Source organism: Syngnathus typhle, linkage group LG5 (genome assembly GCF_033458585.1).
Source record: "Syngnathus typhle isolate RoL2023-S1 ecotype Sweden linkage group LG5, RoL_Styp_1.0, whole genome shotgun sequence".
NCBI lineage: Eukaryota > Metazoa > Chordata > Actinopteri > Syngnathiformes > Syngnathidae > Syngnathus > Syngnathus typhle.
Window position 1 is genome coordinate 6,529,291 of NC_083742.1, and position 21,356 is coordinate 6,550,646.

At 39.4% G+C, this 21,356-nt stretch overlaps 1 protein-coding gene across 2 annotated transcripts; it reads left to right on the forward strand.

The window, feature by feature from the left end:
• Positions 1 to 7,260: 7,260 nt before the first annotated feature.
• On the forward strand, positions 7,261 to 21,323 carry ncaph (non-SMC condensin I complex, subunit H). 2 transcript variants are annotated; one of them, XM_061277957.1, is made up of 18 exons: positions 7,261 to 7,279; positions 9,596 to 9,818; positions 12,037 to 12,127; positions 12,239 to 12,331; positions 13,978 to 14,095; positions 14,246 to 14,385; positions 14,559 to 14,748; positions 14,882 to 14,964; positions 15,809 to 16,002; positions 16,174 to 16,319; positions 16,702 to 16,808; positions 17,519 to 17,638; positions 17,908 to 18,015; positions 18,574 to 18,711; positions 19,251 to 19,361; positions 19,475 to 19,551; positions 19,800 to 19,875; positions 20,767 to 21,323. In XM_061277957.1, exons 2-18 carry the CDS (start codon positions 9,601 to 9,603, stop codon positions 20,830 to 20,832), a joined length of 2,076 nt encoding a protein of 691 aa, XP_061133941.1. In that variant the 5' UTR covers positions 7,261 to 7,279; positions 9,596 to 9,600; the 3' UTR covers positions 20,833 to 21,323. The 2 variants fall into 2 exon arrangements, with proteins under 2 accessions (XP_061133941.1, XP_061133940.1); XM_061277956.1 differs by lacking the exon at positions 7,261 to 7,279 and adding an exon at positions 8,516 to 8,657.
• Positions 21,324 to 21,356: the final 33 nt, after the last annotated feature.

The window sequence follows — 21,356 nt, forward strand, 5'->3', positions numbered from 1 at the left end:
GTTCTATGCGCCCCCACTAATCTAAACATGACATTCTGATTAATGTAGTGTCCGTGAAATAAGAGTTGAGGAGCGAAATCCTCCTGTTATAATCCATCTGAGGGGGTGATCGTTTGAAAATGACATCACCATGTTGAAGAGCTCACTCAGTCAGTTTACCAATCACAGCTAAAACCCAGAAAAAAAGGTGAGCTGTGATCTGACTATTTCTGGCAAATACATATGTAGGGATAATTGCTTATCGCCACTGTAAACATCTCCAAAACATTCATGGAACTAGCTAGTGTTGCTTATGACATATTTCTTCCTATTCCCATGAAGAGTTAGAGAATACATCATAAAGCTGCATCGTGAATCATGTGTGTGTGAGTGTGGGAATGTGTGTGTGTGTGTGTGTGTGTGTGTGTGTTTCGAAACAAACTCAAACTCCTGAACTATAGCAGGCTTAAACATCTTTTCAGACGTTTTAAGCCTTTAAAAAAATGCAGATGCTCCTAGTGGTGGTTAAGTGTACTTCAGGCAGTAAAATTCCACCGCAATTAATTAGTTAATTAGCATTTTCATTACAATGTGTATTTCTGATGGAACGCTATGCATGATTTTAATGCATTTACTGTAAAATGTATGACTGATGGGCTGGAGAATTATCGCCTACGTCATTTCCAAGTAATGGCAGCCAACACAGCCGGCACTTTGAAGATGAAACTCATGCAAATGCACCATAGACCAAGCCATCAGCAAACCAGTGTGAAACCAAAGGACCTGCAGGTGGGAGACAAGAGAATTTCCGAGTCCCTTTTTTTCCCATTGTGAGCTAGTAGAAGATGTATCCAATGCTAAATGAAGAGGATTTGGAGAATTTATTGAACATTTGAGCTCTACTTATCTCAATGTTCTCTTGGATGGTTAATTCTCCAATACCATGTTTTAGCTCTTAATACAGAAAATCAAAAAGCTTTGTTAAGGATGCTCCCTTTGTGATGAGAGGCAGGAATTGGACCCAAAAGTGGGCACTGACAACAAAGTCACAAAAGATGAAATTGCATAAGACTCATTGCATGAAAAATTAAATCACAAGGGTCATTTTTCTGCCACTATTATGCTTGCATGTATTAATGACATTACAAAGCCTGTGGTCTAAAAATACCTGAATATGAGCAGGCGCTTCGGTTTAAAATGTTCCCTCCAAACATGGCAGGTCACATTGGGACAGGTCACATACTATTAAACTCATGCTTAATAGATCTTGAGGGTAGAGCATCTTTTTTTCTCCGTGTTTCTCCTCAGTGTCGGATAAAAACACCATGCCATGACACAATAGAGCCCCACCTAAAATAAAAACATGACATTTAGCATTAACCACACAATTTTTTTTTCCCCATGACGGGCTGATAGTTGGTATATCATGAAGAAGAGGAATCATTTTCATACCATATCCTAACTTGCAACCAAGTTCTGACAGTTGTCAGCATTTTGAAAGAAAACGCTACTCCTTTGCAACAAGTTGGACCTTGTGTACGCTGACGAGGAGTTTTTATAAATGCAATGTTCAATATACTGTATTTTGCCATTCATTCTGTTAACAACCCCCCCCCCCCCCCCTCAAACACACACACACACACACATTACTGATTTAATAAAATAGAGTTTCAAGTTAGGACATACATGAAATGAGAAGGCACAACATCCCTTAGGCCATTATTGGCAATCAAATACGTTGATGAAAAGAAAGGATGGATGGATGGATGGATGGATGGATGGATGGATGGATGGATGGATGGATGGATGGATGGATGGATGGATGGATGGATGGATGGATGGATGGATGGATGGATGGATGGATGGATGGATGGATGGATGGATGGATGGATGGATGGATGGATGGATGGATGGATGGATGGATGGATAGATAGATAGATAGATAGATAGATAGATAGATAGATAGATAGATAGATAGATAGATAGATAGATAGATAGATAGATAGATAGATAGATAGATAGATAGATAGATAGATAGATAGATAGATAGATAGATAGATAGATAGATAGATAGATAGATAGATAGATAGATAGATAGATAGATAGATAGATAGATAGATAGATAGATAGATAGATAGATAGATAGATAGATAGATAGATAGATAGATAGATAGATAGATAGATAGATAGATAGATAGATAGATAGATAGATAGATAGATAGATAGATAGATAGATAGATAGATAGATAGATAGATAGATAGATAGATAGATAGATAGATAGATAGATAGATAGATAGATAGATAGATAGATAGATAGATAGATAGATAGATAGATAGATAGATAGATAGATAGATAGATAGATAGATAGATAGATAGATAGATAGATAGATAGATAGATAGATAGATAGATAGATAGATAGATAGATAGATAGATAGATAGATAGATAGATAGATAGATAGATAGATAGATAGATAGATAGATAGATAGATAGATAGATAGATAGATAGATAGATAGATTTGGTGCCACAAAAGAAAACCAATAAGTGTGACAAAAACAAAATGTTGATTTTTGTGATTCCCTGGTTGCAGTGATATAGAATTGCAGTGCAAAATACCAAGAGGAGTTTATGACCCTGGAATGATGCATTGTGAAGTTTCCAGGTCGCTAGCTTCTTCTCCTTGAGCCCTGGCCTCTTTTCACCTCAGCAATGGTCAATTATTGTCTTGTGTAGACAAGTCGACAATACCTGCCTTTCTCTGGAATACACAGTGAGGTAATCAGTGTTTTTATTTTTGACAACACTCAAACACGCTTGATACTTGGGTTTGCCTGGCCCGGATCTCTAATATCAATACTTCTATTCTAGTAACGTACTTTTTGAGACATCTGCAACTGAAATCACACTCGCAGTATCTGCTGTTCTGATATATTTTCTTGCGTTAAGAGCGATGAACAAGAAAAAAGAGTGTGCTCTTTTCTGAGGAAATTACATTTGTATGTAGCTTAGACATCACAAGCAAAATAAGTCTTTTTAGTTGCTACTAGCTGCAGCTTTTTTGTACCCTCATTCTAAGGGAGGGGGAAAAGGTTGCTTGATGGATTACAGTTTTATTTTTCACAAAGGCTATTAAATGTCAAAAGCGAGGGGTGTGCTTGACTGCACGGAGAATAATTTCGTAAAACTGCGAAAATGAAACAAAGCTTGGATGCAACAAGAAATGAAATGTAAGGTCAGTGAGAAAAAAAAGAGATGGCTCAAATTTACATTTTATCGTAAAACAATAAAGTGTAAGTTGACCGTTAAATTTTCCAGTGGCAGGCCCTCTACAGAAAAACTTAATGTACAAATGACTCCAAATTTTATTTTATATACAAAGTACAATGTGTTGATTTCATTCATAGTATAAGTGCAAGCCAAACAAATAGTAAGCCTAACTAGCATGTTGATTGGACTGTAGGCTGAATAATTTCATGTTAATGTTTCAGTTTGCTCACACATTTGGGAGCTGCTTGTTGATGGGCAGATTTCATTGGGCTCAAAGCCTTTCGTAAAATTACACCAGTCAATAGAAATCCATGAGAAGCTGGCAAAGGAAAAGAGCACCCAGCAGGACACGCAAATGTTTTGCTCCAAAGGTAACACTGAGCATTTTGGGACAGGTTCCTTTAAATTTCCAAACGCAAAGCAAAGTAAATAACTATACAGCAATAGACACACCAAAGTAGTTTGTGTGCGTGTGTGTGTGTGTCTGTCTGTACGTGCGTACGTTCATGCACGTGTGTTTTAACCACAGCTCAACTGCCACAGTCCAGAATCAGCTTAACTTTAAAACTGTTAAGATACAATATGTATAATGAGTTCATGTAATGAGTATGACCCCGTGAGGACGAACGGTATAGAAAATGGGTAGGTGGGATTAATGCACAATTAACGCACTGTTTTAAATCAAGCAGATGTGTGCCAGGTGGATGATGATGGTCTGCCATGTTTGCCTGATGTTGTTTACGACATACTGTTGGATGATGTGACCAGCCCCCACCTTTGAGAGGAAATTTATTACCTTCATTGCTGAATGTAATCTGGTCTAGACATAGTTGTAAACGGGGGGATACATAGACTGTTACAAAAGGTTGCTGCATCCGGTTTTTTTTCTCTGATGCAGTTATCCATACCAGTATTTTGCCAAGTTTGGATGCAGTCCACCTGATGAACACATAATTTGCGGTAACTTTTGTGTTCATTTTGCCAGAGCAGATAACGACCATACAATTCCAGCTCATAGCAGATCGAAAATGGTAGATGGTTAACAGGTGGTGTTTATATAACAGCATAAAAGTGACATGGCAGGACAGTCCCTGGTGCAGGCATTAATCTTTCTGCTTTCAAACCAAGACATACAGATGCCAATGAACTGGATTGAATTCAGGAACATTAAACATGTTGTGATTTTTCAAAATTAAGAAAGAAATGTGCTCAGTGCAAAGTTACACTTCCCATAGGTGGATGTGAACTTGCACAGCCTTTTTTTTAACACATTTCTAAAGACATGCTGATAATCACTTTATTGGAAACTGAAACTGTACAAAGTCACACTCAATGAGTCAGTGTGTTGAGTTTTGCATGGGCTTGTGCAATAATTGATTCCAAGTGAACGTCATATCGTTAGAATTAGCAAAGCTTCTCAGTACCAGGCCAGCTAGGTGCATACTTTAAAGCGGGGCGGGGGGGAGTCGATGGGGGCAGGTTGGATATAAATAAAATTTCAAAAGTCTTGACAATAAAATATGATTTCCCCCTAAAACAGTAGTTTGAGGAATCAGATCAATATTTGGAAGTCCACCACTTGTTATATGAATATCGATCCATCTATATTCACGAGATCACTTGGGTCATCGAGATGGAGATGACTGAACGGAGTGGGACCAGTATGTAGTGTGTTTGGTGTATTCTCATTTTAGAGGATTCACTTGTCAGATAAGCACGACAGAAAAAAGTTATTCTAAAAATAACGTGCCACCAATCGCATGATTAGTGGGCATAATTCATTTTAAATATTTTAACAGAAGGAAAGTTAGAGACAAAAGGGCAGTGGCACGTTATTAGAAAAACACATTTTGTTTTTGGTTCTTACCAGTTGCGATGCAGTTGTTGTAATATTATATAATATATTTAAATGCTTCGTCATTTCATTATGTCACTTTTATTCTGTCATATAGGCCTGATGTCTCACAATATTGGTACATAAACTCGAGTTACAGAGTGAAAACTTGTCAGTATGTTGACTCGTCGAGATTTCTTCCAGGTAGAATGTCTAGCTGTGTTCGCTATTGTTAGATTTCTGTATATAAAGACTTTTACTTATCAACTTCCATGTCATGTCTGTTTCTGAGTCCAAATTCTGAGCCTGCAATAGAAGAAATACTGTATGACTGGTGATACTGAAAAACAATGCAAAACTAACTACAGTGGGACCTGAGTTGAGATTCGAACACAGAACCCGAAAACTGTGAGACAGGTGTGCTAACCACCAATACACCATGCTGCTTCTTTTGGATCCTCTTCTATCCATCCATCCATCCATCTTCTTCCGCTTATCCGGGGTCGGGTCGCGGGGGCAGCAGCTCCAAGAGGGACTCCCAGACTTCCCTCTCCCCAGCCACTTCATCTAGCTCATCCCGGGGATCCCAAGGCGTTCCCAGGCCAGCTGAGAGACATAGTCTCTCCAGTGCGTCCTGGGTCGTCCCCGGGGTCTCCTACCGGTGGGACATGCCCGGAACACCTCCCCAGGGAGGCGCCCAGGAGGCATCCTGATGAGATGCCCGAGCCGATCCTCTTCTAAACGAGAACAAACAATTTACAAACAGGAAGGCTGGAGCTTTAAGTCAAATTCACTTTATTTGACACAGATGATAAAAGATAATTCCCAGCCGTTGTGCCAGTACTCAATTATTGCCAATCACATTCCCGGATGAAAAATGGACGGTTGTGTCAGGAAAGTGAGCCAGAGTAAAAGGTAAACAAATTATGAGAGTGAAGACTGCTTACGGGACAAGCCGTAACAATAACGTACATTATGTCATTAGTATAATATATACAGTGGTGCCCTTAGATATGAGACTCCAGGTAATTTCCGATACAACTGACCATCTCTCGATGGCGGCGGCAAACTTTACAACATAGAGCCACCATCAATTCTCATTGGTTTTCTTGCAATGGAAAAAGACAACATTGGCTGGGTTGCCAAATGCCAATCGACAACAGCAAAAGAAGAAGAACAGGTGACGTCGAGCTGGACTGGACTGGGTCCAAAGGCCACATGGGTCCAAAATGGATGTGGTGGTAGATTGTTGTGTTTATAGAACTCCAACTCAAAACCCTATTTGTCACATGTTACCTCTTTCCCAACATGCTGTATCCGGTTTCAAACAAATGATTCTTTTGGAATTTTACTTAAAATTGAATTATGACAAATTTGTATAGGAACTACTCATTCTGGCAACTATGTAGCTGGGGTTTGTGGTTAATTGGCTTAATTAGATGTCTGTTCAAGGACAAAGGTATTGGTAAACATTGCATCCTCATTGAGCAGCTAAAGAGAGTAGTATTTCTCAGAGGCGATCAATAAAGAGCTCTCCTATTGAGTGGATATTGACCTCACATTCATCAAGAGGGAAAAAACATGGTCTCAAAGGCATAGGCCACATATTTTCTCTGTCACCTCATCCACATAGTATTTTATGTCATATTTTAAACCTCCTTCAGTTGTGCCCAAAATTGAGTAACTTTATTAGTTAGGATAATGGTAGTCGTTAGTTTGCGTTTACTATAAAACATTACATTTTACATTACCATTTGACATATCGTATGCAGGGGTCATTAGTTGGTAGTGTTGTGGTTCACATCACGACCTTTCATACAACTGACCTAGGCTCAATTTCTGGTGAATGCTGCACAATCACCCCGTGATTGACTGGTAATTAGTTCAGAGTGCACCCTGACTCCCAGGTGACCTGAAACAGGACCCCAAAAAAAAGAACAGATATTGGACAAACAGATCATCCTTTCTCTTCACTCTCACCCAAAGATCTGAATTTCCTTGCAAGACCTAATTGCAAACAAGTTATTCAATGTCTCCTGTTTCTAGTCCTGATTAACAACACACACACACGCACGCATGCCCACACACACACACACAATATATAACCATAATCTTCTGCTGCCATCTTGTGACAGCAATAATCACAACATCAAATTACTTGTCTTTCGAGGCACGCAAGACCGGTCGCTCAAGATACGTATGTAAATTGTAATATTATAACGCCATCAAAACTATGTATATAATTAATTTTCTTTCACAAGTCTGACGTTTACAGTACTATTTATGTGGGATCCTAATCTTGCTGCTGAAATGTTCATTATCCTTCCAATTCTATCTGATGGAATGTACATTTTTTAGGAAGTTTGCACTAGGCTAAATTGAATGTTGAATCAGGAACTAGGACCTATGCAAGAAAGAATTTGTGAGTATTTAGCTAACCGAATAGTGTGATCAGATCTCACTCCTTGTCTATAGTATGACAGAGGGTTACTGGCCAGGTCCCAGTAATAAAAAACAAAGAAAGGAAAACTGCAAGCCTACTTTTAGTGGTGGGGCAATGTGTTTGTCCTTTGTGACGTTATGCTCTCTGTATCTTTGATGAGTTGTCTCTAGCCAGCAGCCACAGTTGTTGTCAGACATGAATGAAATAGAGACGTGTTCCCCCCTTCTGCCACAATGGTATATTTATTTAATTGTGTCACTTTTTGTCCTTTTCAGATTATGCGTGAACATGGAATTAAAAATTAAGCCAATGTCCCATTTTAAAATGTACATCAAGAGATGTCAAAGACGAGTTAAGTTTATATATGATCATAAACGGGGACGGGAGTTACTTTGTTCAAAAAAAAATCAACAGCAGAATGACGTAGCCACGCGTTGTACTGTCACGTAAACACGGATATATATAAATATGGATTTGCTCACCATCGGTAGGATTGAAGCCATCGGCGGCCATGTTACGTTGCCAATCCCTACGGTTGACGAACACGATTTTTCTCCGGCGTTTTCAAGTTATTCTTTGTCTTGACAAAAAATATATAATAAAATCCACCGACTATGATATGCAAGTGTATGGATAAGTATGAAGAACAAAAAGGTTTACATGATTCTGACTTTCTTTCTCAGAATTCTGACTTTAAAGTAAGAATTCTGACTTGTGACTTATTAATATTGTAATTCTGAGACTAAAGTCGGAATTCCAAGGAAAAAAGTGGGAATCTTGTCAACCTTATTTTTCTTCACCGTCCCTTATCCTCTTCCATCCAAGTTTACCAACAAATCTGGGAAAAGCAATGCATAGTTCATCGGTATGCCTTAAATGCGCACTTCAAACAGGCGGAAAAAAAAAGAAAAGTCGTCAGTCATGGTGGCAACGGAAAATGGCCGCCGCCTGGCTTCAACCACGAGGAGTCTTCCGTTGCGCCATCCATATTTGTGTCCGTGTAATAAACGTTTCGGCGCAAAATTCAAACGCTTGGCCGCTAGTAAGCATTGTGGTGTGTTTTTACCAATATCAACCCGCACTGGATTTTACACATTTCAGAATACCGTGAGGGAAAATAACACGTTTTATGGTAAGGTTGTGCGTAAAAGTATGTTCCTTCGTCCATCAACAGCATTTGAACCATGCGTTTGTTTTTACAGTGCTAGACGTAAAGATTGTTGAATCGCACCGTCTGAAATGCTTGAAACCGATTTAGTGTGAATGTAGCATTATGCTAACGCTTTTTGTGTTTCTCCAAAGTCGCTATAATAGCTCCATCACGTTTACTATATCGTGATTTCTCATTCTGCTATCTTAACATAACCCTTTTTTTCATTTTACAATCCCGTTTGACAACGTTTACGCGACGTTCCACGAACTGATTTTTTTGTCAAGTATGCCGTCAGTTCTGCTTTGCATCAACACTACAGTTTTACATTGTCAAAATGACCCTCGACATGAAATAGTACAAGACATTATTGGTTAATGTGTGCAAAGTAAATTACTTAATACGTGACTCCCAATCAGTGGTATTTATAAGTACTGTGCATACAAGTGCAAAAACAAGTAGCAAACAGATCAAAGTCAGCTTTATTGTCAATCTCTTCACATGTCAAGAAACACAAAGAAACCGAAATTACGTTTTCTCTATCCCACGGTGACAAGACATATTAGGCTGTATAATACACATGAAGAAAAACTCTATGTTGCCTGTACAGTACTGCATTCAAAAAGAAAATATACCTTACCTACTGCATTTAATATTGTAATAACATTCTGTTTTAAAACATTTTGGTAGCAACACATTAATAGCACACTCCAGTCATTCATATAAACGTACATGGACTTATCGAAATTGCATCTTAATTTGCACATGAGAGAGTGGACAGTTCATCCATAAAAACAGTCTGTCAGCCATTCATATAGGCATCAGTATCAGCATCTTACAATGGTGCCAGGTACATCTAAATAAGTCTGGTATCGGACTGATACAATGTACATAGTTTCTAATTTGCTCTCTGTATTTAGCCAAGATGAGTGCGGCCAGCTCACCTGTCTCGCGGTTGCACCAAGGATGGGTATCGTCATCCATGAAGCACAAGAGCATATCGCCAGCAGCCTGTAGCACACCATTACTTGCAGCCTTCCCCGGCAACGATGACGAGAAGGAGCGACGTCAGCGCCGACGCTCAAGAGTAATTGACCTTCAAACTGCTTTGGATTCCTCTTTGAATGACTCTGCACATCACAGGTAAATTCCAATCAGAAGTGAAAGAATCTCCTTTCTTCGGCGCTCAGGGTGTTCTGCAAAGATCAAATGTGTTCATTCTTATTTTTAGAAAACTGTTTTATCCATGTATGCCATTTTGCGCACCCCCAACTCTCTGCCATGACTATAAACAGTATTATTTGTCGTTATTGTTATGGGTATACTTCTGCATAACGTTAGGCCATCGTCCCGTCGTGTTTCAAAGCTGCCACCATTGTACCTGTGCCGAAGAAACCCGCTCCGTCCTGCTTCAATGACTACCGCCCCGTGGCACTTACGCCCATCATCATGAAGTGCTTTGAGCGGCTTGTCATGGAGCACATCCGATCCGTTCTCCCCCCCCCCCCCACCACCATTGACCCCTTCCAGTTTGCGTACCGAGCCAAACGGTCCTCTGAGGATGCCATCTGCTCTGCCCTCCACTCGGCCCTCACCCACCTGAAGAGAAGGGACTCGTATGTGAGATTGCTGTTTGTGGACTTCAGTTCTGCCTTCAACACCATTGTGCCACAACGTCTCATCAGCAAACTTGACAAGCTGGGCCTCAGTACCTACCTCTGCAACTGGCTACTGGACTTCCTCTGTCAGAGGCCACAGGTGGTACGTGTTGGCGACAAAATTTCCGCCAGCATCACGCTGAGCACAGGGGCCCCCCAAGGCTGCGTGCTCAGTCCGCTGCTCTTCACCCTCCTGACGCATGACTGCACTGCAACCTACAGCGACAACTGCATAGTGAAGTTTGCTGACGACACGACTCTGGTGGGTCTCATCACCAAGGGAGACGAGACTCAATACAGGCTGGAGGTTGACCTTCTGACCACGTGGTGCAGGGACAACAACCTCCTGCTGAACGTCGACAAGACCAAGGAGATTGTTGTTGACTTCCGTTTGGGTCACACCCAACACCTGCCGCTGACCATTGACGGTGCTGTGGTGGAGAGAGTGAGCAGCGGCAGGTTCCTGCGGGTGCACATCAGTGAGGATCTCTCCTGGTCCACCAACACCGCATCACTGGCGAAGAAGGCCCAGCGCCGCCTGTACTTCCTGCGGAAACTCAGGCGAGCGAGCGCTCCTCCGGCCGTCATGACTACATTTTACCGTGGCACCATTGAGAGCGTCCTCTCCAGCTGTATTGCTGTTTGGGGTGGCAGCTGCACTGACTAAAACTTGAAGGCCCTGCAGCGCATAGTGAACACGGCTGGTAAGATTATTGGTGCTTCACTCCTCTCCTTGAAAGACATTTACACCTCCCATCTCACCCGCAAGGCGACCATGATTGTGAGTGATGTGAGTCACCCCGCTCGCAGGCTGTTAGGATCCTGTGTAGCGTCCTGTACTTTGCGCTATGCTTACTGTCTGCTGTATGCACACTGGCTCAGTTTTGCTCCTCTTATTTATTGGGTTATTTGTTTATTATTTATTCATCACTCATATTATTTATTTATTGTTTGTGCCTTCTTGTTTTTATTTTGTGTCGTCTACTTGTATGTCTATCGTGTACTATGTCTCGTCACCGTGGGATAGAGGAAACGGAATTTCGGTTTCTTTGTGTGTCTTGACATATGAAGGATTGACAATAAAGCACACTTTGACTTTATTAACATTAAAGAAAAGAAAAAATATAGCTTGATTTAATTGAACAAACTGCTATCCTTGACTTCTGATTCTAAAATTAGTAATCTATCAATTTTTTGTGTATTATGTCATAATGCTTTGAGTCGATTAAGTATTTATTTGCTTTCACAGTTATGATGGTCCTCTGAGAGAAGCCGTAACTACATAGTGGCCCGCGACAAAAATGAGTTTGAAACCCCTGCTCAAAATTGTCAACTGGAATATGGATTGATTAATTCACACATGCGGCCGCCAGTCTATTATACAAAGCATGTAGGTGAATGTTATCACTCGTAGTAAGCAATGTTTAGCTCCTTTTTGTATGGCCCAATAATTCCTTTGAGGAATTAAGGCCACTGTTCTTGCATGTTGTTATGATGCAACAAAGTACTAATCAGAAAAATCCAACTCAATCAACTGCACTTTATTTGTGTCCGAATCAGCGTTCGTTAGTTATTCCAGAACATCAAATCGCTGTAGAACACAGGTTATTTCTTGTTCTTGTTTGGATGATTAGTGGCTATCACATGAGTTGCAGAGAAGGTATAGACTGTATGCTAATTGAAGCTGTCAAAATTGTGTCCAGTGCTGCGGGGACACCTGCCGCTGTGCCAAAGTTGTCCAATGCTCAAATCTCAGAACATTACTCCACCTGCATCAAACTTTCCAATGAGAATGTAAGTGGAGCATATTTTTGCGCAGACCTTAAAAAGGCCCAATTACAGAGAAATGGCTCAGTAATTGTTCATGTTTTCATCACTAACGCACAGTGTTTCTTGTTTTGGTAGAAAATTACAACAAAAAATGCCTTCGGTCTACATCTTATTGATTACATGGCTGACATTCTTAAACAGAAAGATTCGGAGCTCACTAACTTCAAGGTATGTTGGAGGTTTGTCATCTTGTTCTTACATTGTGTGTTTTGAAAACTAGTCTTTAACTCAATTGTTTGTATTTATCTAATATGATGACTAAAAAAAACAGCTAATTTGAGTGTAGTCACATCTGCTGCAGTAGTAATACTGTACTGCAGGGTTTGTCAAACCTATCAGCGTCTCAAAAGTTCATAAGGATAGAGCTGCGTTTAACAACTAATTTATTACCCCACAAGAAAACCTGATATGTTGCCCAAAAAAGGATTTAAACGGTTTACCCTGCTGCTCTATAGCCAAGGTGTCATGGGCTCGATTTTATTTAAAAAGAAAACTTGATGGCCAAAAATGAAACAGCCGGATTTAGAAAAAAAAATACACTATTTTGTAATATTTCATTAATAAATTTAGTGAGAAGAATGACAAATTTCTGTTTACCAGTGTTTAATTTGTAGGTTTACTTGTGATCTCATTTGATGACGTGAGTCAACATTGAGGAGGTTATTTTGTTTACAATATGTAGGACATTCAGGGCTCGAAGCTTATTTTTTGCCCAAGTTGCCCTCGGGCAAGTTGGAGAAAATTCTACTTGCCCGAAACAAAGTTTTACTTGCCCAAATTTTTTTGGAGTGGATTTTTACTTGCCCGACACATTTTTGCAATAAAAAAGACAACACTATAAGTTTTGCCTTCATATGTTTTTATTCCATCATATTGTGCCTGCAGCCTGTTTTAATACAGTGTAGAACTTTTGATGCAATTAAACCACACTAGTCTACTGTAGTACCAAAATTCAACCGGAAACAAGCTCTGCTGGTGCGCAGGCGCAGAAGAGCCAGGGACGGGTGAGGGAGCATGCATTTAATTACGAAGCGCTTTGCCGTTATCAATGTATTGCAGACTTACACGAGAAACTAACCGCTCCCTAGAAAACAAAATGTCGGACCAGAAGCGGCAGAAGTTGCGAGAAATTATGCACAAAATCGTCTTTTTACAGCTTGAAAACATGGTATTATGGCAGGGCAAGTTCGGGCAAGTGAGGAAAAATTCTACTTGCCCGTCTGCCATCGCTACTTGCCCCGGGCAATCGGGCAATCGTTAGTTTCGAGCCCTGACATTCCTCTCTATGAATGCGATATGTAACCTGGAGCTAAAAAGATGAACAATTTAAGCTAAGAGTTACTTCAGAGTGGATTTTAATTGTGATTGATCAAGCTGAAAGTGAGAGGAACGAGATGACATAAGGAAATGTTGTTGGTTGGTATCCGATTTTGCTAAAAGCTAGTTGGCTACAAATATAAGACCAAAATCGTCACACACCTGAAAACCCCTTTTTTTTTTTTTTTTATGGGCTCCATATCACAATGGCTTGGAGGGATGATTTGTGCATTCCATTGACATATGTGTCATAAACACAGTTTGGCTCCTCTGTGGCAGTCGAAGCAGCTGTATGTGTCATGTGACTTTTTCTTAAAATTATATGTGCACTGACAAAGGGGTTTGGCTAAACTGGGTCGATGAGCTTGATACGTTGGTGTTGCCAGACCCGTTACCTTGATAAAGCAATTATACCCAATTTACAGAATTCCATTTATTTTATTTTATTCGTCACGTGTGAATATGACACACAAGCACTGAGTGTTTTTTGCTTCCAGGTGGCAGCTGGGACACTGGATGCCAGTACCAAGATCTATGCTGTGAGGGTGGATGCAGTTCATGCTGATGCCTACAGAGTACTCGGTGGCCTCGGGGCTGAAACCAAACCCGGAGATGGTCAGTGCTTCATTGCTGTGATTACATGCAATTTGAATTATTTTTAAACAAACAGCTACTCCCATAGCTGTCTGCTTATGATTTTTGCCAGAGTAAAAAAAAAAAAAAACTAAAGTAAAACATCTCACTGGCCTATGTGTGCAACCATAGACAATGGACTCAAAGAGGAAGAGCAAAATGAAGATGGTGTAGTAACAACCAAGCAGCCAAAGAAGAAAAGGCCCCCTAAGAAGACAGTGGAGCAGAATCTGAGCAACTTAAATAGTGCTGAGTCGGAGAGGAAGTGTGAGGTACTGCCATTTGCTGAATCTGTTCAAATGGCATTCATAACTGGAGATTTTTCGTGTGTACATCTTGTCTTTGGACATTTACCAAAGACGTTTTGAAGTTATTATATTATTATTATTATTTGTTATTATATATATATATATTTTGTCTTGACTGTTGTATCTATCCCCTCTAGATAGACCCCATGTTTCATCGCATGGCATCATCCTTTGATGAAAGTAGCACAGCTGGGGTCTTCCTGTCGGTTCTCTTCAGTGAAAACAATCGCTGTGAGCTGCTCTTTCCATCCCGCATGACCCTTTTGCAGTCTACATCCTCCTACTCTCCCCCACCTGCTATGACGGTCCCTACATCCCCATTTATGGGTAAGAAAGAAGAAAAAGAACTAGTTCAGCCTTAGTAATATTTCTTTGTCGCTCTTGTATGTAGTATTTGATATGTTTCAATTGCTGTGTAACCTGCGGTTCTAACCATATGTCTGTGATGTCATTTTGAAAGCTGGACTGCAGCGGTCTCAGGAGAAAAGCGACATCTGCCCCTCTCTGAAGGACTTCTCCTTCACAAGCTGGAACCCTGAGCAGGTCAGAGAATCGATTATCGACCATTGTAGTTGTAGTTTGCAGTGGAGTTCACGTCCACTACTAAATACAAAAGTATTGAGTGTAACTACAATATATTAGCATATTCAAGGTTTCCTGGAAAATTGTACCTATATACTTGACGCAATAATGGCCCAAAATAAATATCCAGGTTAGCAAAAGAAGAGTGTTTTTGAATTCTCTTGAAAATCTTTAGGAGACCTGAAGAGGGTTTTATACATCACACAGTTTTCACAAAAAAACTGGACAGATCTTACCAAGTCAAGATATGCCACACTGACTGTTTATCAGGGGTGTTATTATAACTTATAACACATCAATGCGTACTCAGAATGGGGTGGAACATCTTGTCAACCAGGCTTGAAATAAGAAATTTCAAATTTCAGTTATTAAAGGCTTATGCCGTTTTCAAGGGTGTCCGAATGTCCAAGCAAAAATGTTGGGAACTCACAATGCACTTGGAAAAGTAATGACCATTGATGTTGTTGATGTTCACGCAAAAGTTGAAAATAGACCACAATGCATTGAGAGCAGGAAAACAACACGGTGCAAGTGCCATTGTTTTTGGGAATTGGGCAGACCAGACCACACCATGGTTGGTGGACCCAGGTTGTTTTCTTCTATCCGGCCTCGGCGCACCTGACAATTTGGTATATGAAAGCAGACTAGACTTTAGAGAAGGTGAAACCAGCTAGTGGATAGCAATGCTCAGACAGTGGTGAAGGTATTATTTTGTAGAAAACCAATAAATAACTGAATACTGTTGGAGTGGAAGTTTACACATCCAAGCTGCAATCTTGATTCAACCATTTTTGTCCCCTTATAGACAATGAACCAACTTTTGGAGAAAATGAAGCAGGGTGAACACGTTTTCGACGTCAATGCTGAGCCTGAACCAGAAGCTGATGAAGAAGATTGCCCTGAATTTGATGGAGACTACGAAGAGGAGCAGGGTGACTGTGAGGAGGGGCCAAAAGAACATAAAGACGGTTGCAAGCCTTTTGTTTCTGGAAGAGGACGGTGAGAGCAACAAGCAAGCATTTTTGTCTTCTATTCAATGAAATCTTGCTGCTTACAGAATTCTGTAAATATCACCTGTTGCAAGGAGATTGTTTCACCAGATACCACAAAATATTTCTTCTCAGAGAAAAAAGAAGAAAAAAAATCTCATTCCTTTCTTTGGTGTTGTAGCGGTGTGATACCAATTGGAGAGGGAGATATCACCACTATGTGTCTGCAGCTGTCCTCTCAGCCCAGGGAGTATTCGTACTTCAGCCCAAGGACAATGGCCGCGTGGGCCGGACCGGGCTACTGGCAGTTCAAGCCAAAACACAAGTGTAAGTAATTTCAAATCAGGGGAAAAACAATTACGGTTATGCAAATATATTTGTCAGATGAAACCAACTTTCTTTGGTGCAAATTAGCTTGAGTTATTGTTTTAATTTGTCCTTTTAGGGATCGTTTGACTCTGTTGGCTGGAATCTTTTCTTACCAATGAATTTCAACTGTACAGTAGTGCGAATGACACATCAAATGTGCAATATGTTCACAATATAATTTTAGACAATCTTTTTTTCTTGCAGGCTTGTTAACAAGCTTGTTTGATGAAGTTTATAATTTCCTTATCATAGATGTCATTGTTGCAAGAGTTTGTCTTTTTTACTTTTACACGTTTGTTTAAAACGCAGATTAACTACATTATTTTATTTGTCCCACCAGTGGACCATTTACCTGACAAGGAGCCACGAAAAAAGAAGCCCAAAAAGGCCTTTGAAATAGACTTCAACACGGATGTCAACTTTGAGACCTACTTCCGTACCACAAGAGTAACTATTTTCTCGATACAGTATTTTCCTTACAAATGTTTGTTGTCGAAAGTTACCATTTGTCTCATCGTCGAACTGCAAAAAAAAAGCAGCAGGCTATGCTTAAATGTTATTAAGCTATTTCTATTATTACTTGTGAAATGCAAACATATACCTAAACAGTTGCAAGACAAAAATATGTGAACCCTATGGACTTGCCTGTATTTTTGCATAAATCTGTCATTTTTTTAAAATATAATTTTCCTAAATAATGCCACACAACTAATTACCAATGTTTCTACTGAACACAATATGTAAACATTTGGATTTATTAACTTGTTAATAACACGGCGTCTACACATTTCCTACAGTTACAGATCCGACCAGCACAGCGGTTCGTCTAATCTTATGTTTCGTCCTTTTTTTTATTTATATATATATATATATATATATATATATATATATATATATATATATATATATATATATATATATATATATATATATATATATATATATATATATATATATATATATATATATATATATATATATATATATATATAATTTTTTTTTTTTCTGCATCGTCAAAACGGGCAGAAACCCACGCTAAACACACACACACAGACCAAAGTTCAACATCGTCAAAAGAACGTAATTTTATATGTATACGTATAGAATCGTAACGACAGTAAATGTGAAGTCAATCTAATGACGTCTTCCATTTGTAGGCTGCCACCACTATCACCAAGTCTGCCCTCAGTTCCAGCAACAAGAAAACAACTCTCCCAGCCGACTTGCAGTTTCAGCCAGAGGTTCTCTCCCAGCTCAACCTTAAACCGTCCATATCGGTGAGGCCATACTGCTAGTCTCAGCCAACACACATACAGATATTTTATTTACAATATATGCAAAAAATACAAGCGAGGCGTGCGTGCGTCCGTGCGAGGATTTAGAAAAAAGTTATTTGACCAGATTTAACATAATTTTTGTTTTTATGAGCATTATTCAAATGTATTCCAACCATTTGATTTGAAGATTGATGAGAAACAAGATGAGATTGTTTGAAATCTCATTAGTGCCTGAGCATAATATTGCATTGAATTTTGTTTCATTGTAGTTATGTCAAAAAGCCCAGAAGAGGCTCTCGGGGGAGCTTGGAGAAGGCATTGGAGATTACGACTACAACAATCCCAACGATACAATCAACTTTTGCCCTGGTCTTCAGGTATGAAGTCCCATTTTGAGTTTGCTTCTCCAAAACGTGCCCTGAACTTGTCCCGCTACCAGCAATATTGCATTCTCATCTATTTTTAGCTTCTATTAAACTCATCAAATAGTTTTTTTCTATTCATGAAATGTCAGATGACCTCCATGTTTAGTGTAAGCGTTAACATTTTTAAAATGAATCTGCACAGTTTGGCATTTGAATTGGTATTTAGTAGCTCTGCTGTGCTCATGCACATAGAGCACTCAATCTAAACGAAAACGGGACAGATTTTCTTTGTACATATATGTTCTTGTTCCATCAGTATGACTGTTATTTTACTTAATGCTGTTTTTTTATTTTTTACATTATATGTGAAAAGAAAACTATATTTTGTGGGTACAGCTTATTTTCAGGTTCATTCAATAGACTGAATTTTCCAGTAATACAAGAAATGTGACCATGATCAGTGATATTATTTACGTCACATCTTAGGACTGTCATGTCGACATTTGTCTTGCTACAACAAATGAACCCTCCTAGTGTTTACATGCAGTCTTAAACCATCATCCTCTTCAGGCTGCTGACAGTGACGATGAGATGGAAGGGTTTCCCGACAGTGACGATACCCAACCTTCAGGCGAGAATTTTCCACCGCTCTCACAAGAAGACGTCTCGACTTATGGCGATGGAGATCTTGTGCCTGAACCGCATAGAGTATGTGATTATCAAGCGTCTTCTCACGATAATTGTTTACTAAGTTTCTTTGTTGACCTATGGTTTCATTTTACAAAGGTGAAATGGTACGAATTATAGAATCAGAATCATAGTAAGCAAAATGATCATGGTACTATTAAAAAAAAAAAAAACACACACACAAAAACTATCAGACTGCTGTGGTGTCTGACACGACAGGTTGTCCATTACCAAAGACACTCGTATTTATCAGCCACACACTTGCACATACAGACAGTCCCCCATTCCCACATGCACACACTGAAGTTTTAACCTTGCGAGGCAAAACAGATCAAATGTGTTATTTTATTTGCCTCAGAGTCGCCGAAAATTCCATGCACCGTCGACGGCAGGCTTTAGTTCCAGCGATGACATCTCTGCCTGCTCGTGCCTCCTTTACGCTCCGTGTTAAATCGCAGCTATTGCAATTAGCAAATTGTGTTGTATCAAATCGAAATGTTATTGCAATCATGGTGTATACTGCACACAGAATGGAAATAATTGTTTCTTTCTCCATGAAGGTCAACAAGATAGAAATCAACTATGCTAAGACGGCCAAGAAAATGGACATGAAACGACTCAAAAGCAGTATGTGGACTCTTCTAACTGATAGCCCGGAAAACCCCACTAAGGTAAAGTTCCCTGATAGATTGCCAATGGTTCACCTTTTATGTATTTTTTTTCCTCCACATTCATCATTTTGCATGTTTGTTCACCTGGTTATATTTAAATAATTTCAATCCAGAAAGTGGATGATGCAGAGAAACCAGAAGTTTGTGGGGAAAAAGTCTTCAGCCAGACCACAAAGACATTGCTTCAGAGGTAACAGACCTTTCTTACACAGTTTACCTGCCTTAAGGAAGGAAAAATATTCACTGACTAATGGTTCACAAATTACTTTTTTATTACTCTTCAGTTTTTACTGAGTCATAAATAACACAAGTTAATGTTAATTGTGTTGTTTGTATAGTAGTGAAGAATACACAGTAAGCAATTTTCTCTGATGTAACACAAATCAGCAATTTTAAACATACTGTATTACTAAAGACTGAATCTTTCTGCTGGTCCAGATTACCCAATACAATGGCTCAGAACTTGTCAGTACCTTTGGCGTTTGTTGCTCTGCTCCATCTTGCAAATGAAAAGGTGAGTATTTCTTCATAAAACTGACCTTGTGATTTCTTCCTAAAGCTGACCTTGTGGTGACTTGTCAATTCCGGGGTCTATTTTGTATTTAATCCACACATAGGGCACACCACATTATAGGGCGCATGCATGCCTTGACTTAAAGTGAACAAAACAAAAAAGTTGCGGGAGCAAGACAATGAGTTTGGTTGTACTCTATTCTACTTTTTAACCATGTACTCTACTGTATTCACGTTATTGTTAATCAATATTCATACGCAAATCTCCCCAAGTCCTCATCTTCTGTATCCAAATTAAACAGTTGGGCAAGTCCTCCATTAAACATGCCAAGTTCGTTCTCGTTGTCGTGACGTTGCTCTTCTGCAATGATCCTGGCTTTCCAAAAAGCTCTAAATGTGCCTTGTACGCATGTCTCGATGTCGTTCTCATTTTAGAGGGTCCTAATGATGTTTTCTTTGCACAAATGATAGTAATCGTTTATCAATGACGGCGGAGGTACGTACTCTGTGTCGCGCACAGTCCTCTGATTGTTTTGTTTTTTGCCCCGACCTACGTAAAAGGCAATGTACTCTGATTGGTTTGTCTGGCCTGTATAATACGAAAGCCACACAAAACAACTTTACAGATTTTTAGAATTTGGTCCACACAAAAGCCATTGCTTATGAAAAGATCTACCTTCATTTTTTTGAGAAAATTAAAGGGTTTTAAGTGCACCTTATGGTGCGGAAAATACGGTGTACTTTTTGTAAACGATGACTATGTATTAAAAATAATATAGGAATCAGGGCCTATTTTATAAATACAGGCCTGGATTTGTCTCAAATTTCCCAACTATGCTATGCCCCTGTTCCCATTTGACAAAATGTTTTTCTGTATGTTCTGTCTGTGCAGAATTTGGAGCTGGAGAAGGTTGATGACATGTCAGACATTATCATTAGGCAAGGCCATTATCATTAGGCAAGGCCATTGAGGAGAAACGTATTTGGATATAAAAGGTTTTATGATCAATTATTTGATGGTTTTATATAACGCTTAAAGTGTATAACTTGTGTTTTTCAGCAGCAAATATATTTTGTTGGCTTCCATAGATTTCAGAGAAATGTAATTAGTTTGGATGATGTGTGTTCTCTTCAGGAGAAAAAAAATGGGTCACGGTATTCGTTGAATCAAGTTTCATTAGTATTGCGGTTGGCGGTTTTTAATCGTCATCATGGTAAAGGCAGGCTTTGGCTATGAATAGCATAGTAGCTCATGCTTTGTATAAAATTTGCGTAAGATCTTCAAGGCCTCTTAGCTGCCATCATGTTGCAATCATTTTGTGAAAACTAAAAATCGTAACATTCGAATTCGGCCTGTATCCTCATCTCAATCGAATACTGTACTCGAGCTTGGAAGTTCAAGTTCCGGCAACTTATTAAATGAATAAACAAAGTTGTTTCCTTTTTCAATCTGGTATTTTCAAAAGTTGCCTTTTATTCACT

Coding starts and splice junctions, on each gene's coding strand:
- ncaph (XM_061277957.1), top strand. CDS start 9,601: ATGAGTGCGGCCAGCTCACCTGTCTCGCGGTTGCACCAAGGATGGGTA. Junction 14,749..14,881: donor CCCTACATCCCCATTTATGG/GTAAGAAAGAAG, acceptor TCATTTTGAAAG/CTGGACTGCAGCGGTCTCAG. Junction 19,552..19,799: donor ACAAAGACATTGCTTCAGAG/GTAACAGACCTT, acceptor CTGCTGGTCCAG/ATTACCCAATACAATGGCTC.